The sequence below is a fragment of the Hyalella azteca genome, unplaced genomic scaffold (genome assembly GCF_000764305.2).
Source record: "Hyalella azteca isolate HAZT.00-mixed unplaced genomic scaffold, Hazt_2.0.2 contig3946, whole genome shotgun sequence".
In the NCBI taxonomy this organism is placed as follows: Eukaryota; Metazoa; Arthropoda; class Malacostraca; order Amphipoda; family Hyalellidae; genus Hyalella; species Hyalella azteca.
In genome coordinates this window covers 120,055-135,947 of record NW_025934174.1, presented here as the reverse complement: position 1 = coordinate 135,947, position 15,893 = coordinate 120,055, and the positions used below count along the sequence as shown (strand labels likewise).

General features: G+C 34.6%; 1 protein-coding gene across 2 annotated transcripts; it reads right to left on the bottom strand.

Annotated features, from left to right (window-relative positions):
* Window positions 1–1,081: 1,081 nt before the first annotated feature.
* On the bottom strand, window positions 1,082–15,575 carry LOC108677020. 2 transcript variants are annotated; one of them, XM_018165170.2, is made up of 6 exons: window positions 15,516–15,575; window positions 7,566–7,733; window positions 3,848–4,078; window positions 3,251–3,360; window positions 2,951–3,096; window positions 1,082–2,687 (listed from the first exon to the last, which is right to left on the bottom strand). In XM_018165170.2, the coding sequence occupies exons 2-6, from the start codon at window positions 7,614–7,616 to the stop codon at window positions 1,792–1,794; spliced, it is 1,434 nt and encodes a 477-aa protein (XP_018020659.1). In that variant the 5' UTR covers window positions 7,617–7,733; window positions 15,516–15,575; the 3' UTR covers window positions 1,082–1,791. The 2 variants fall into 2 exon arrangements, with proteins under 2 accessions (XP_018020659.1, XP_018020658.1); XM_018165169.2 differs by having other exon boundaries at window positions 15,500–15,564.
* Between the last annotated feature and the right edge of the window lie 318 nt (window positions 15,576–15,893).

Below are 15,893 nucleotides of genomic sequence, written 5' to 3'. Positions count from 1 at the left end.
AGATATATGTATTGCGCTTCACGATACTGCTTATGTTATGGAATTCAGTCGCAATAGCCTACCATTTTAAATTCATACTGGGGTAATTTGCACAAATGAACATTTCATACCTCGACCATGTAACATTCAGGCGGTATATAATAAGTTTAGTTCGTTAAAAACCAATAGTATGGCAAATCTAACTTCTCGCTAGACGCACATTTTCAGTGCTTGTCGGTACAGAGTGCATCTGATGATAGGGTTTGTTCTGTTTTTTTTTTTTTTTTCTCGCATTATTCTTCTTATTTGGATTCGTTTCTTGAAGACTTAAAATTAGTGATTTCTTGTGAATTTTTTAAGAGAAGATGAATTTTGAGTTTCGTACCTTACTGTCAGTTGAAGTCGAGAATGTTGATTTTTTCTAGTTTTTCATTTACTAATCATTACTATTTTGTTCGCTGTTTGATGAAAATGCTTCTAGTTATTTGATTAATTGATTCAATTTTTATTATGTGCCCAGTTTATATTAATGGTTCAATTTTAACAATTGGTTTAATTTTATTAATTGGGCTCAATTTTATTAATTGCTTTAATTTTATTAATTGGTTCAATTTTATTAATCGCTTCAATTTTATTAATCGCTTCAATTTTATTAATCGCTTCAATTTTAATAATTGGTTCAATTTACTAATTTGTTCATTTTTATTAATTGGCTCAATTTTAGTTATTAGTTCAAATTGTACTTTATCCGCAAAAGCACACCCACGCAACATGCACAATGTCAGTTTTCAAATATGAATTAGAAAGATATATTTCACCTAAAACTAATCAACTAAAAATGTTTCGCAATTTTCAATCTTTTCATTTAATTTTTCAGAAGCAGTTGCAAAGTTTAATCTTTCATGATAATAAGATTTTTCAAACTCATTCACAAAGTTGTACTTTTCCATAATCATTCAATTTATCGAAATCATTCTCATTTGATCATTACTTTATATTTGATTATATTTTTGAGAAATTCCAGACGGCTAAGACAGAAAGGTGATTTGGTAAGTGCAATTGTTCAGCCCAAAGTTCGACATTTAGGTTAGAGGCAAGTCACGGTCCAGGAATGTACATTATGCGTACTGTATATATGGAAGAATGGTCCAGTGAACCATCTGTTTTATAAATCACATTACGGTTATAATAAATTTGTCTCCTGTGTCGTTATTTGATTTCGCTAATGTCCTCAGAAGAATTAAGATGCGTTTTAGTTCTCAGCCCGGACTAAAGGAAAACTATTTAAATCAAGATAGCCAAGTAGCCTCTTCGTCTTTTTATATTCTGGTACAAATAATTCTAGTTATGTAATAATTTTAATCGAACAAGCTTATTAAGTTATTAATGTACCATAACTCTCAGAGCAGAGGAACTAAACTCTGTGTGATTGCTTAAACTTGAGCTTCAAATTATTATTCGTAGGCGCAGAGAAATTTGTGATAGAAACAAAAAAGACTGACGTTTTCCTCTAATTATTCTTGGAATGAGGTAACCAACAATTTCTCACATGGGTCCGCTATAGCAAACCATGGATCTGTCGTATCATATCAATGAAAATTTAATGCAAACCTGTGAAATTTAACAGCCATAGAGCAGAAAAATAAATATCACCAATGCTTATAATACACCGGTTTTTATAAATTTCACCGGTTCATACGCTGCAGTAGAAGTTTCGCATGTCACTTAAACAAGTAAATAACTAATATAGCGAACACACCTAGCTACTTCTGATATAACTCTAACAAAGCATTCTGAACACACCTATCGAGGTTAGTAAATATGAGCCAGTATGTACCCAGGACTTTGTTGTGATCCCTGTTCCGGAAACATAGCCTTACTTCGGCTACGGAATTGGGAGTCTGAGCTTGATGGTGCAAAATTAGCATCACTGTCCCTTTTCGCATTATTTTTCTGTTTCTTCCCGACATTACCGAAACCATAGATCTCTACAGCTTGAGGTTTTTGTTGGACGAATGGTGCACCAATCTGATGCGAGATTTGTTTTGAATTTTGAAATTTGGAAAAATTTTCGGTGCCTTGAATTGTTCGCGTGAACGGCACCTGAGGAGAAAGTGGCGAAAGGGATGAGAATTGTTGAGGAGCTGAGGCCGATAAAAATTTTGCAGTTTTAAATTTTTGGTCTTGCTTATTTGCAGCCGCAACTTGCGGATTGCCTGAATTTATGATATCAAATTCAGGCCGACTTGGCAGCTGGAAGTTTTCCCTGTTGTTGCCGTCTCCTACTTGCTGAAGAGACTGTTGATTGTTGAATTCAAGTGCGGATTTGAAATCAAACTGCCCATTCATGAAGTCAGGTTCGTATGCAAATGTCGGGGTCTGGGAATGCACAGAAGATGATTGAACCTGGGGCGAATGATTATCAAAGGCCAGCTGGCCAAACTGAGGCGAACCTCCGTAGGCCGACAACTGATCAGCGATTGTAAGGAAGGACGACGGTTCCTGAAGAGCTGTTCGGAATTGTTGTTGTCCGGCGAGTCCAAAACCAGCGGACTGGTCCAGAAATCCTTGCTGGGTGAATCCGTTCGTTAAAGATTTGGATGTGCTAGCAAAACGGTTTTGCCTGGCGTGTGAAGACGCGGATCTCGGGTCAATAATGCCGATGTCGGCGCAGTTGCGGAACATGACTTTTGCAGGCTTGAATTGCTCTGAAAACACAATGTGCATAAGTTTAAAAAATAATTAAGATGATGATAATTATGATAATTTCAATGGTAAACGATTTCCGAACATTTGAACTGTTCCGAAAATTTTCCGTATAATTGTTCTGCTCAATTATTGGATCAGCCAAATTTAATCTCTGGGTTATTATGTATTCACACATCGTTATCAATTTTTAGTGTCAATGCATTTGTGGAACTTATAATTAGAATTATGATAATAGTTAAAAAATTTCATGTAAATTTCCCACCTGTATACTGTGTCATTTGCAGAACACACTGAGAGCATACGACATCTTGTGGTAACTTTATCTTGAGGTTGAATTCTTGCGTCTCCTGATACGGGGAAGTGACTGGTACTTTACCATCAGGATACCCAGATGCGGACAAAGGGTATCTGAGGAATTGAAGAATCGAGTTATTTTATAGCTTGGAAAATAAAAATTAAATGATTTTGTTTTGCGCGCAACTTTATCAAGTTTTCCAGTTCCTTGGTTTATTTTCATCGGAAAAATTAATTTGAAAAAATTGAACTTGATTATCAACCTTACCTGTCAAGGCACTCCTGAGTAACTGGTTTTGTGACGTCGTTGTTGGGGCAAAGTTTGAAGACCATGTGGCCGCCATGACTGTTAGTCACGTTCACGCCTACTGAAATAGTCTGGAAAATTTTAGAGGGAACTTTTCTTCTGATCGAATAACCATTGAGGTTTTATTCTTACGAGCTTCTTCCCGTTACCGTTTCCACCCGACTTATTAATTGTCCATTGTGAACGCACGGGGAAGTGCATTTGTGTGCGTATTCGAAATTTTGTAAGTAATAAATTTTCTAAATTTATTTGGTAATTCATAAATTTTTAAATTGATTATGAATTACCAAATTTTATTTGGTAATTCATAAATTTAACCCACTTCTACCGATATAAGTTTAAATCTAGTGACCAGGACTTTATTCACGAAGAAAATTGGAAACAATTAATGATTCTGTAGACAAATGATTTACCCTTTGATGGTAACTCGGGCTGTCGGGTACAAAATATTGGTATAAAAACACTGAAGACGGTTAATATATCTGCAAATAAAGGACAAATATAATTGATACTACCTCATCATCATCTATATTTAGATCATATATCATCAATTTTAACCTCTCCAGCAGAATAGTTGCGGCCGATGATACCCAGCGCCCACTTGCCCCCAGCCTGGTGAGCATACGGTTGGGGGGAGTCGATGGTGTCGCCGCATGGAGGGCAGTTCTTCTCCTCCTTCTCAATACAATAAAGATAATCGTCGTCTTCGTGCTTAGGTAAGTTAGGGTAGCCGGCCCGCCATAAAACATTTCTTGCTGGCGGCTCCATGAGAGCGACGTGACTCCATCCCTGTGGGTCGATTAGAAAGGTCGGTTCAAGCGACTTGGTTTCGTAATGCTTAGGTCATCAGGCAAAACACGACCTCATCTCAGTCGCGACTGTGGGTTTGTATTTAGTAGAATATTATTATAAGTATAATTGGACCGAAGTTGTTCCTTTATGCAAATATGATTAAAACGCAGAGAATGCCTTTTCTTGATAATTTATTGTTTTTTTTTCTCAATTAGTCGAACAATGTACCTTAATCGTTGGTATTGTGAGATCGAAAAGAAGATATCCAAAAGACATTCAATATACTACGAATAATATACAATACTTGAATATTAAATGATAATACTTGTTACTAAAATACATTTTCTGGTTTCAATTAATCTTCCATAAGATTGAATGTTCAACCATGAAATAAGGAGTGGTATGACACATTGTCTGCTAATAAGTAATAATATAATAATAATAAACTATATAGGCACCGATCTGCGGTCGAATAGGTTCGATTTGTACGGCATTCTGATCCAAGATAGGTACAAATTTTCTGACTGACTAAACTTTAAATTTACATGGCATTTATCTCAACCATAATTAGTAATTGTCAGAGTTTTTTTGTTTAAATTAATTTTGTAAGCATTTACTTTGCATCTGAGCTTGATAATCCATTCCGCGTTCGCCCGAGAGTGTGAAATGCACATTTAAGCGAGTGAAACTCCAGACAATTGCTTGTAAAAACTAAACGAGCCGTAATTATGTCTTTTGCATCATCACGTTCAACAACAGTCAGTATCAAGGAGACAAATTTAAGAAAAACTTGCATACGTTTTTACATCACAGCCCATAAAAAGTTGGAGTCGAGTTCTATTGTTATATCTAACTTACGTTCAACGTGGAATTCGAGTAAGCCAAATGATCAGTTAGTTCGGTTCAAAGCCATTGATGTCGATCTTTTAAATGAGCTGCGCATAATATTCAGTACAGAGATATAAAATTGTCATCAAATACAAGTGTCAGTAAATAAAAATAATAAGATCCAGTAACACATTGCACTAAAAAAAATTTAACTACCACCACATATGAGAGTGAAAAGGCATTTCCTGACATATTAGTAATAGTTTCGTTCTATGACGCTCGAGCACGACACAAGAACTCGCTACAACTCTAGTCTCACGGTAATAATAATAATAATAATAATAATAATAATAATAATAATAATAATAATAATAATAATAATAATAATAATAATAATAATACTAATAACAATAAAATAATAATAATAATGATAATAGTCACTCGTAACGCTCGTAACATGCGTGATATTCAACGTGATATTAACCACGCACGCCCGTGCCTGCATGGCAGCTTGCAGTGTATTGTGCAATCGCTGTACCCTCTGAACTGAAGGATGTAAAAGTGCATGCAGGTCAAGTGACTTGCACATTTCGGGGAGCACTTGATGCTAAACCTGATCATTTTTAACGGTCAATGATCCCGACCACACTCAGAAAACGAATCGGTCATATTGTCCAAATAGTGACACACTTTCTTGTCCACAACTCGAACTGTTAGCGGACGTATCGCTGCTACGCTCCTTAATTTGCTGGGCTAAACTGGGTCAGGGTGTCCCACACATGAGCGAAAAGTGCGTCTATATTTAGAAAAATTCTCACTCATTTCACTGATTGCAGCTTTGACTGTGTTCAGAGAAGTTGCGCTTCAAGACGTTGTGTGTTACGAAGGACGTGGAGTGAACTGTAAGATTAGAGTTTCAGTGAATAGCTTGAATGTATTTTTCGATCTAATAGAGATAACATCATTCCTTTTGTAATTGAATGCTAAGAAACGTGTTCATCTGAGGTAGACAAACTTTAAATACTGAGTTCAGGCAATAACGTGATGGATATGACCACCTCGAAAAGTCCGCGTTGACTTTCGACTCCCAGGCATTTACATTATGACCTTAACCTCAGCCAGAGTTTGTTAGTCATATTGGTTATGACAGCCCCATAGTTCGTTGACCTCAGCCACTACAAGGATCAGAAGCTTTGTCTAGGAGCAAAATTTAATACAGGAACTAATTCGCTATGTATACATTTGAATTTGTCAGGGGTCTCGGAGTTTTTTTTTCTGCATTGTGATAACAGGTTTCACTGACCTCAGTGGGTATAAAAGAAAAAAGCTTTCTTGACATGCGTGCCAAAATAATTTCATGTCCCATCGACCTCGGGAACGTGGGTTCATAGTTCTCGCTACAATGCCTCCTCGATTTAAATGCTAATCAAAGCGATAACTTTGATTTTCCATGATATTGTTAACAGTTCATTTTCCAATTTTTTAAATTCATATTTTGATACAACAAAAATTCAATGAACTTTGATCACTGAACTTTCCTGAGCAGACGGATCCAGTTTATGATGGACCGTGATAGTGAAAGTGAAAGGTTCCAGTGAAAAAAATAGTGAAGATGGTGGACGAGTGAGCACGTGACGGATGAACTAGGAACAAAGGGCCTTGCAATTGAGTTTATTATGAACAAATACAATATAGTTTTTTTCATTCAACAATTGTAACTTCTGGAAAATATTGTTAAGCGAACTCTATTTAAACATAAATTCTCATGAGATAGTTTTGAAAATCATGATTTGCAACTTTAGCGACAAGGAGGAAGTCGTTCTAGAGAGGCTTTCGATCGCTGACTTGCATATTCATCAAAGCGAATGTTCAGCTTTGAGATTTTGCTTTCCTATCATAAAAATTAGGCAAAAATTATGCCCATTAGGTTCAATAACATCAGTTTGAAAGATTTATTAATAGTTTTTCCGTTCATTGGATTTGAATGTGCACAGTATAATATACATATCTCTTTGATACTTAATAATCTCAGATACTTAATAAGACCAAACAAACCCCGGTTTGTCTGAGTTGAGGATCCCTTTTCATGTACGGCGTGTCTATATATCTTGTGCTGCAAGTTCCACTATCGCTAGTAATTGTTCAGACTGGAGCAGGAATGTCAATTAAGATTGCAAACTTTTTTTTTGCATGCTGACGACCTCTAGACGTCCTCACACTCAGAAAAATTACCTCGTCATGTTGCTCGAATATAATGACGCACTACATGCAAGCAGCAAAAATCCGATCTTTTACTGAGCCTAACTTGGTCAGGATTATCCTCACAAGGGCGAAGAGTGCATCGCTATTTGGACAATGCCTCGATCATTTTTATAGTGCAGGTATGCCAGATTGACTTAGTCAACATAGGAAAAATGTATGATGTAATATATTTACATTACTCATTATTAAAATTACAGAAAATTTACGGTTAAAGATGTTTTCAAGTCCTCTCTTTTGTGGTTCGCCGTATACCGAGAAACACGTTGATTAGTACTCAAACTCGCATTATTTTTTACAAGTACATTCTTGACTGCTGCGACTTCTTAAAGTTGTTAACCGTTATATAATAATGATTAAAAAAATTGATCATGCATTACGAAATTACATCACTTACCACAGCGAAAGTCGACAGCAGCGTAATTAAAGCAAGTTTTAGGCCTTTCATATTTTATTTTCTCTTTGGGTCGAATCCAAAAAGTTGAGCCCAATTCATGGGATGGTCTCACGACGCTGTTGAAGAGGTTGCGACGTGTGATTCGTTCGTAAAATTGTCGTTTCGTTTCTGAAAAATGACATTTCAAATGTTAAAACATGGCATATGATACTCATTAGAGATACAGTCACCGTGAAAACTAAATCTTTTGAAAACTATATCTATCTATATTAACCGCAATAAAAAAAAAAAATTTCCCTTAAATTTTTTGTCTATGAGTAACGTACTCAAAAGTTTCTCTTAATTGCGGTAGTTTTTTTAATTATTAGCTATTTTAGGCGCAAACTACAAGCAGACTTTAGAAGGGCGAAAAATGTGCAGCAGTTTATTGCCGCACTTGAACGAAGAAGATTTGCATGAAATCAAGGGACTTAAACGCCCAAAAATACCAATCCTACAACTAAAAATTATTATGATATCTTTTTATATTAAGTTCGATGTTCTAATATGGCTGATGAATACCTCCCACTAACAATTATTTTTTCACTAAACTATAACTAGATCAATCTTATATATACAAAGGCGTTTCAGTTCGTGTGTATACATATAATCTGAGCATGAAGCTTGTTCGCAATGGCGCGGGTTTGAGCAAGCATTTCGCGGTCTTGTTTAGATAAGAAAGTTGTAATGGCTGTTAACTTCTTATTAAGTAATGACGTAGCCAGTAAGCCTCGAGCTACAACCACCCCCACGCGTGGCAATGCATAGAGGTCAAGCATGCTTGACTCCTGTGATTATGGCAGCCATAACTTTTAGACCAAAATGAGAGGTTAAATTTTCAAAACGTCAAACCATGATTTCTTAAGTGAATGGACACAAATTTAAGAAGCATTATGTTGTAATGACAGTTATTATCTTGAATTGTATTTTAAATAATTATTTGCAGGCTCTTTAATTAACCGGGAATCAAATCTGTGTTTACAGTTCGTTGAAAAATTTTGTGCGACTGAAATGCTCATAGTTGAGAACGTCCTGCGATTTTTTACATTGTTTGTTTTCACTAGACTGTGATTCCCAGCGCATTGCTTAAACATGTCGCTGAGGTCGAATAAAGTCAAGGAATAGACCACCGTCTCATTCGGCCTTCAATGTTCCGTAATTGCCGCAAAATTATCGTGGTCGCCACATAAATCTTGAGTAGAGTGCGCTCGCCTCACGCTCAATGCTATCACTCTTTGTGAACTCTCACGCGAAAGTGGGAATAATGCCTTATTTTATAATGCCTTATTTTTAATATTATATACATTTTTATATTTGTATAGAGTGTCGAAATTTTAAGATACCAAGTCTCAGGCTACCTCACAGAAATGATACGTACATTTTAACTTTTAGAGAAGAATTAAATAATTATTGAACTTTAATTTCAATTTAATACAACATAAAAACTTACTCTTACTTAAGTCTATTCAATTAATTAAATTTACAAATTTCTATTTGATGACTTTAGTCAATTTATTGACTTTCCAACCGATTTTTGTCACGGTTGGGCCGGTGTCTCTGCAATAATTTGACGTAAAGTGAACCGCCCGGACGTACAATTTTGCACAGGAAGTGCAAACGACGTCGAATAGTACGTTTACAATTGCCAGAGCTAAATTATAGCTATCATTTGCAGTAATAAACTTATACCTGCAGGGACTCAAGTGCTTAAAATCACGCGGGCGGTGCCACTTATCCTGTATGTTTTAATTGCCATTGCGGCGTAATTGTCCACGCCTTTTAATTGCACATGTGTTATTTCCTGATATTATTATCGACCCTTGCTAGCATGACCTTACGTATACACGACAAAAGCAAATGTATCGTTGATTGTTTAGAGTACAATTCCGGGTAAACATTGAAAAACTTTAATATATTCTCATATAGTTCCCCCATATTGCCAAACTGTAGTCGTGCGCTTCAGAACTTTTGCGTAATTATAATGTCACTTGTGTTGTGCGCCAACGAAACGTTCCGGGTAAATCAAATGGAATATTTCGATCACGCATCATTACTTCCACAAGAAATCATGATCCAATTTAAGAGTTCAAACAATAGATCTGCGGAGGAACGATGCTGGTAATAGCTCTAAATTGCAGTGTAATTATGTGAAGAGAATGTGTTTTGTATTTTTGAAAGTATATATACAGAAGCGTTTCCTCAGACGCACCATAAAGTATAACAATATATAATACCATATTAATATTGCATAATTACCATTAATGAATAACTTGATAGGCTGAATCATCTAATGCATTTGCAAGTTATAGTAAACATTTGTTATAGTATAGTTATAGTAAACTATAGTATATAGTATAGTTATAGTAAACTATATACTGTTTACTGTTATAGTAAACATTTGTCAACTTTCTTCCTGAATTTTCGTTTGATATTTGAAATTATACATGCATTCCTGAGCTACTAAAAAAAGTTGTTCAGAAATTGGCAAGGCATTGGCTATGTTGCCCAGTACACCAAATTTTGCAATGCCTTCTATAAACGTATTCTAAATAATATGCGTTTAAAAATTACTTTTTAAAGACAACACTTCTGAACAATCCAGTGTCTTGGATATTACACATGTACAATGAATTTCTAATTTTATTTTCAAATATTGAAAAGAAAAATTATTTTTCAAAAAATTTTTAAGATATCAAAATTTTGTAAATTTTCAAAACTATTTATTCTGTCAATTGATTCATGCATTGTCTCTGACTTTGCAATTGTGCAAAATTTCAGATCAATTGGACAGGTCAAAATGTGTCGTATATGGATTATAAGATTTGTAGGAGACGAAATTATTTTTTAATAATGAAAAAAATTGTTTTTTAATTTATAAAATTATTTATTCTGTCAATTGAATCATGCATTGTCTCCAACTTTACGCAAGTGTGCCAAATTTCAGATCGATTGGACAGGTAGAAGTGTGTTAAATATCTATTATAAGATTTGTAGCAGACAGACAGACAAACAAACAAGAAGTGAAGTTAAAGAGGAGTCTTGTAAGAAAGTTACTGAGCTTATTACTATAATCTTAAACTGAACACAAACGATTTCTTCTAGTTAACGCGATCAAACGATAGGAGACTTAAATATATTATACCCTAGAATAAATAAAAAATGACTGGGCATATTACTATAGTCTTCAACTGAACACAAGCAATTTCTGATTGTGAACACGATCTAACGATAGGAGACTTAAATATATTATACCTTACAATATAAAAAAGTTACTGAGCTTATTACTATAATCTCAAACTGAACACAAGCGATATCTTCTACTTAACGCGATCAAACGATAGGAGACAAATATATTATACCCTAGAATAAATAAAAAATTACTGGGCATATTACTATAGTCTTCTACTGAACACGAGCAATTTCTGCTTGTCAACACGATCAAACGATGGGAAACTTAAATATATTATACCTTAGAATTTATAAAAGTTACTGAGCTTATTACTATAATCTTAAACTGAACGCTAGCGATATCTTCTAGTTGACGCGATTAAACAATAGGAGACTTAAATATATTATTCTCTACAATAAATTAAAAATTACCGGGCATATTACTATAGTCTTCAACTGAACACAAGCAATTTCTGCTTGTCAACACGATCAAACGATGGGAAACTTAAATATATTATACCTTAGAATTTAAAAAAAGTTACTGAGCTTATTGATATAATCTTAAACTGAACACAAAGGATGTTTTCTAGTTAACGTGATCAAACGATAGGAGATTTAAATATATACCCTAGAATAAACAAAAAATTACTAGGCATATTACTATACTCTTCAACAGAACACAAGCAATTTCTGCTTGTGAACACGATCAAACGTTAGGAGACTTATTCATATTATACTTTAGAATCTACAAAAAAGTTATTGGGCTTATTACTATAATCTTAAACTGAACACAAGCGATGTTTTCTATTTAACGCGATCAAACGATAGGAGACTTAAATATAATATACCCTAGAATAAATAAAAAATTACTGGGCATATTACTATAGTCTTGAACTGAACACAAGCAATTTCTGCTTCTCAACACGATCAAGTGATAGCAGACTTAAATATATTATACCTTAGAATATAAAATAATATGCGTTTAAAAATTACTTTTTAAAGACAACTCTTCTGAACAATCCAGTGTCTTGGATATTACACATGCACAATGAATTTCTAATTTTATTTTCAAATATTGGAAAGAAAATTATTTTTCAACAATTTTTCAAGATATCAAAATTTTATAAATTTTCAAAATTGTTTATTCTGTCAATTGATTCATGCATTGTCTCTGACTTTATGCAATTATGCAAAATTTCAGACTAATTGGATAGGTTAAATTGTGTCATATATGGATTATAAGATTGGTAGCAGACGAAATTATTTTTTAATTTTTTAATAATGAAAAAAAAATTTAATTTATAAAATTATTTATTCTGTAAATTGATTCATGCATTGTCTCCAACTTTACGCGAGTGTGCAAAATTTCAGATCGATTGGACAGGTAGAAGTGTGTTAAATATCGATTATAAAATTTGTAGCAGACAGACAAACAAACAAGAAGTGAAGTTAAAGAGAAGTCTTGTAAAATTGACTCCAAAAACGTAGCACGGTTATGATTTTCGACGAAATTTGCACGTGAGTTATGCATGAGAAAGTCAACTTTTGGAAAGGCAACTTTGATGCGATTGCGATTGCTATCATGCCAGTTTTGTTTGCTGCGCATCCAGTAGAACGTAATGCTTAACAATGATAAAGACAAAAATTTACATTCCCTGATATTGAGCAATTTCATAATTTGCTCAATGACAACAACCAAGCATTAAGCTGAAGTTCGCGCACGAATTAATTGGGTTGTCGATGATTTTATTTGATGATGGTTCAGCCTGATATCAGGCATCACTGAATAATGTTTGTTTCGGTTTATAAAATCTCATATTAAATATTGAATTGCAAAAACTGATTTCAATGTTTGACTGAGTAAATGTGTGCACTCTATGAATAACTTTAATTCGAATAATTTGGATGAAAATAAAAATTTTGTAGTAAAATTAATAAATCAAGTCAAAAATTGCCATGATCGGGTCTGATAATTTCAGCAATTAATTCCGAGAAGGGGGAAAACTTTGTGACAATTTTCTTTCAAACAATTATTCTAGATTATTTCACACGTTTTAATGTGAGTACATTTAAAAAATATATATATAGTTCACAACGATAATTATTAAAAGAGCGTTGAAGAAGGAGAGTAAGACAAAGCTTCCTTCCTCGATGGCTGTAGAGAGCAAACTCTTCTTAGCGAACATGTATTTATATACAAAAAGCAACCTTGTCAAAAGTCACTTGCTTGTGACTTTCATCAAACTTTAATTTCTAATATGGGATATGTTTATTTATTATGCTCTCATATGGTAGTGCTTGTGGACAATCGTTTTCTTACTTTTGGTCTGACTGTAATGCTTTTAAAAATTCGGATTTTCAAGTTTTTTAGCAATCGTTAAAACGACACCCAAACTAAAACTGTCAAAATTGTGCTTTATTTTTCACTTCAATTATGCGCATTTACCCTCATTTAGAAGAGGAAATGATGTCGTAATATCAATATGGCCAGAACTACTCTTGTTCTCTAGTGGTGTGAACGGACGAAATTTTACTTGTGATAATTAACAACGATAATTGAACATCCAGAAAAATGAATGGCTTATGTTATCCAAATAGTGACACATGTTCCGCACGTAGCACTTGATATAGGCTCTTTTGCCACGGACAATCTGGCTCTGAGTGATTTACACAGCGCAAAAAGTGCATTATTATTTGGACTACACTCGTCTCACTCATTTGTCTGAGTGTTAACGCGTGAATTATCAAAGTTGTTCTTCACCGCAGTTGCGTAAAAGACGTGCGTGCTTGCATGGGTGACGTTGGCTGTCTGGTCATGGTCTCCTTACAACCAGTCGGCCTTGGGTCACCGAAGAGGTCAATGAAGTGAAGTAATCTCTGAGGGCAGTGATCCTTGCCAACAACAAGAGCAGTTACGACGAAAAAAGTAATAATTGTTCTTAATTAATTTTGAATATTAATGATTGCTGTAAATTACGTTTGATTTTTTGAATAATTTTGTAGGACAATTTTTGTGAACTAATAATGCCTCAATAACATGTTTCAAGGCTAATCATGGTTTGAATGTTGTTTCTATAAATAAATAAAGCTAGTCTTTCGTGGTTATGCTCATTTTGATGATCAAGCTTGAAAATAACTTTGCTGAAAATGCGTTGTATGTGAACCATTCAGTTGGCTAGTTACAATAAGAATTGGTATAACTTACTTTATTACAGCTAATTAAGACTTTTTTGGAACATTTTTTTTTGTCTCATGAAATGACTATCTGACACTGTCTAAAAATGTCATAACTCTTCATCGAACAAGACTATAGAGAACATTGACCTCGAGAACATCGAACTTGTCAAGCCAAGACTATAGAAAACATTGACCTCGAGAACATCAAACTTGTCAAGCCAAGACTATAGAAAACATTGACCTCGAGAACATCAAACTTGTCAAGCCAAGACTATAGAAAAAATTGACCTCGAGAACATCGAACTTGTCAAGCCAAGGCTACAGAGACCATTGACCTCGAGAACATCGAACTTGTCAAGCCAAGGCTACAGAGAACATTGACCTCGAGAACATCGAACTTGTCAAGCCAAGACTATATAGAGAACATTGACTTCGAGAACATCGAACTTGTCAAGCCAAGACTATAGAGAACATTGACCTCGAGAATATCGAACTTGTCAAGCCAACACCACAGTGAACATTGCCCTCGAAAACATCGAACATGTCAGGAAAAATGATCAGTGGCACACACAAAATATTTTTACGCCCACCATGTCATGACAGGTATTCGGTAATCGAAATGGAAATAAGTAAGCTGCCGATGAGAGTTTCACATCAATTAATAAATTGTTGAATTAATAGTTTATTGTATGCAGGGTGTTACTTTTAAACTTCGTGGCAATCAGTGAAGGTTATTGTGAGCGACTGTGCTTTTATTGCCCCTTAATAAAATCCTCTTAGAAAATACCAAGTTATTGCGACAGGTATATTAATCTAATATAATTACTCAAAAACTTAAATTCTTACAGTGTGTGGTAGTTGTATATTTTTTCAAACTAACATTGTCAGAAAAAGTATGTGAATATTTTATAATCATTAGAAGGTAATATCATAAGGTAGTGCCGATTTCTTATCCATAGTTTAATTAATGTTCGTAACACACCTAGCTTTCTAAAACGATTATGTAACTAAGTCACATTATTTTATCCCCTGCATGTTATTAATCTTAAACTGAAACCAGGCATCACAACATGAATCTAAGTTATATTTGAATATATTTAACCTTTATTCTATTCAATATAGTTATAGTTGAAAATCGGCAAATGATATTCCAATGACGAATTCCCTTCTCGCTTTGAGTTTTTGATGAAAGTATTCAGTCACATGCATTCTCTGATTGATGATATTCGTTATGATTGGAAGATTAGACATTTAGTACATAATACTTTGGTTACTTTCTCTTGGTCTTCAACTAATGTAGTTCTTTGAACTGAAATGTAATTTATCCGAATTAATAGGTGCATTTATATTTATTTATATAAGCTTGCACCATTACTTATACCAGAATTCATTTAAAATTGTTAAATTCTATACGGTGTAATGCATGATATACTATATTTATACAGTATGTGTCGACGCAGATTAACTCATCCCTGCAGAACAGAGCCAATTCAAATGTATACATGGCTTGAACTATTAGGATATTATTTACAGTTATATTTACGGCATACCCTACACGTATCACACCGGCGTATCTGAGGATCGTAGCACACACCACACACACACCCCGTACGAGCGCCACGCGTCATCTGAGGGCAGCAGGTCACGGCAGGCCGCCTTATATAGTGCCAGGCAGCTCAAGCGACAGCCGTGAAACGCGACCTCAAGGCCTGCATGGGAAAGTAATGTAAAACTTGCGCGTCTTGCAGTCGCACGCTGGCTGCTTCTGTGGCACGTTTTTTGACCTGTAAGAAGTTGTGTGATTTGTGTGAAGCGGAGTTTGCATGAGCTGTACGAAGAAGCAGCGTTTGTATGATCTGTATAAAGAAGCAGCTTTTATACGAGCTATATAAAAAAGCAGCGTTGGTATGAGCTGTTTGAAGTTTGCATTAGCTGTATGACGCA

What these genes read in the sequence shown, in the direction of transcription:
- LOC108677020 (XM_018165170.2), bottom strand. Translation starts at nt 7,616, where the DNA reads ATGAAAGGCCTAAAACTTGCTTTAATTACGCTGCTGTCGACTTTCGCT. An exon ending in TGCTGTCGACTTTCGCTGTG is followed by an intron (nt 4,079 to 7,565) that starts GTAAGTGATGTA and finishes ATCGACCCACAG; the next exon opens with GGATGGAGTCACGTCGCTCT. An exon ending in GCAACTATTCTGCTGGAGAG is followed by an intron (nt 3,361 to 3,847) that starts GTTAAAATTGAT and finishes AAAATTTTCCAG; the next exon opens with ACTATTTCAGTAGGCGTGAA.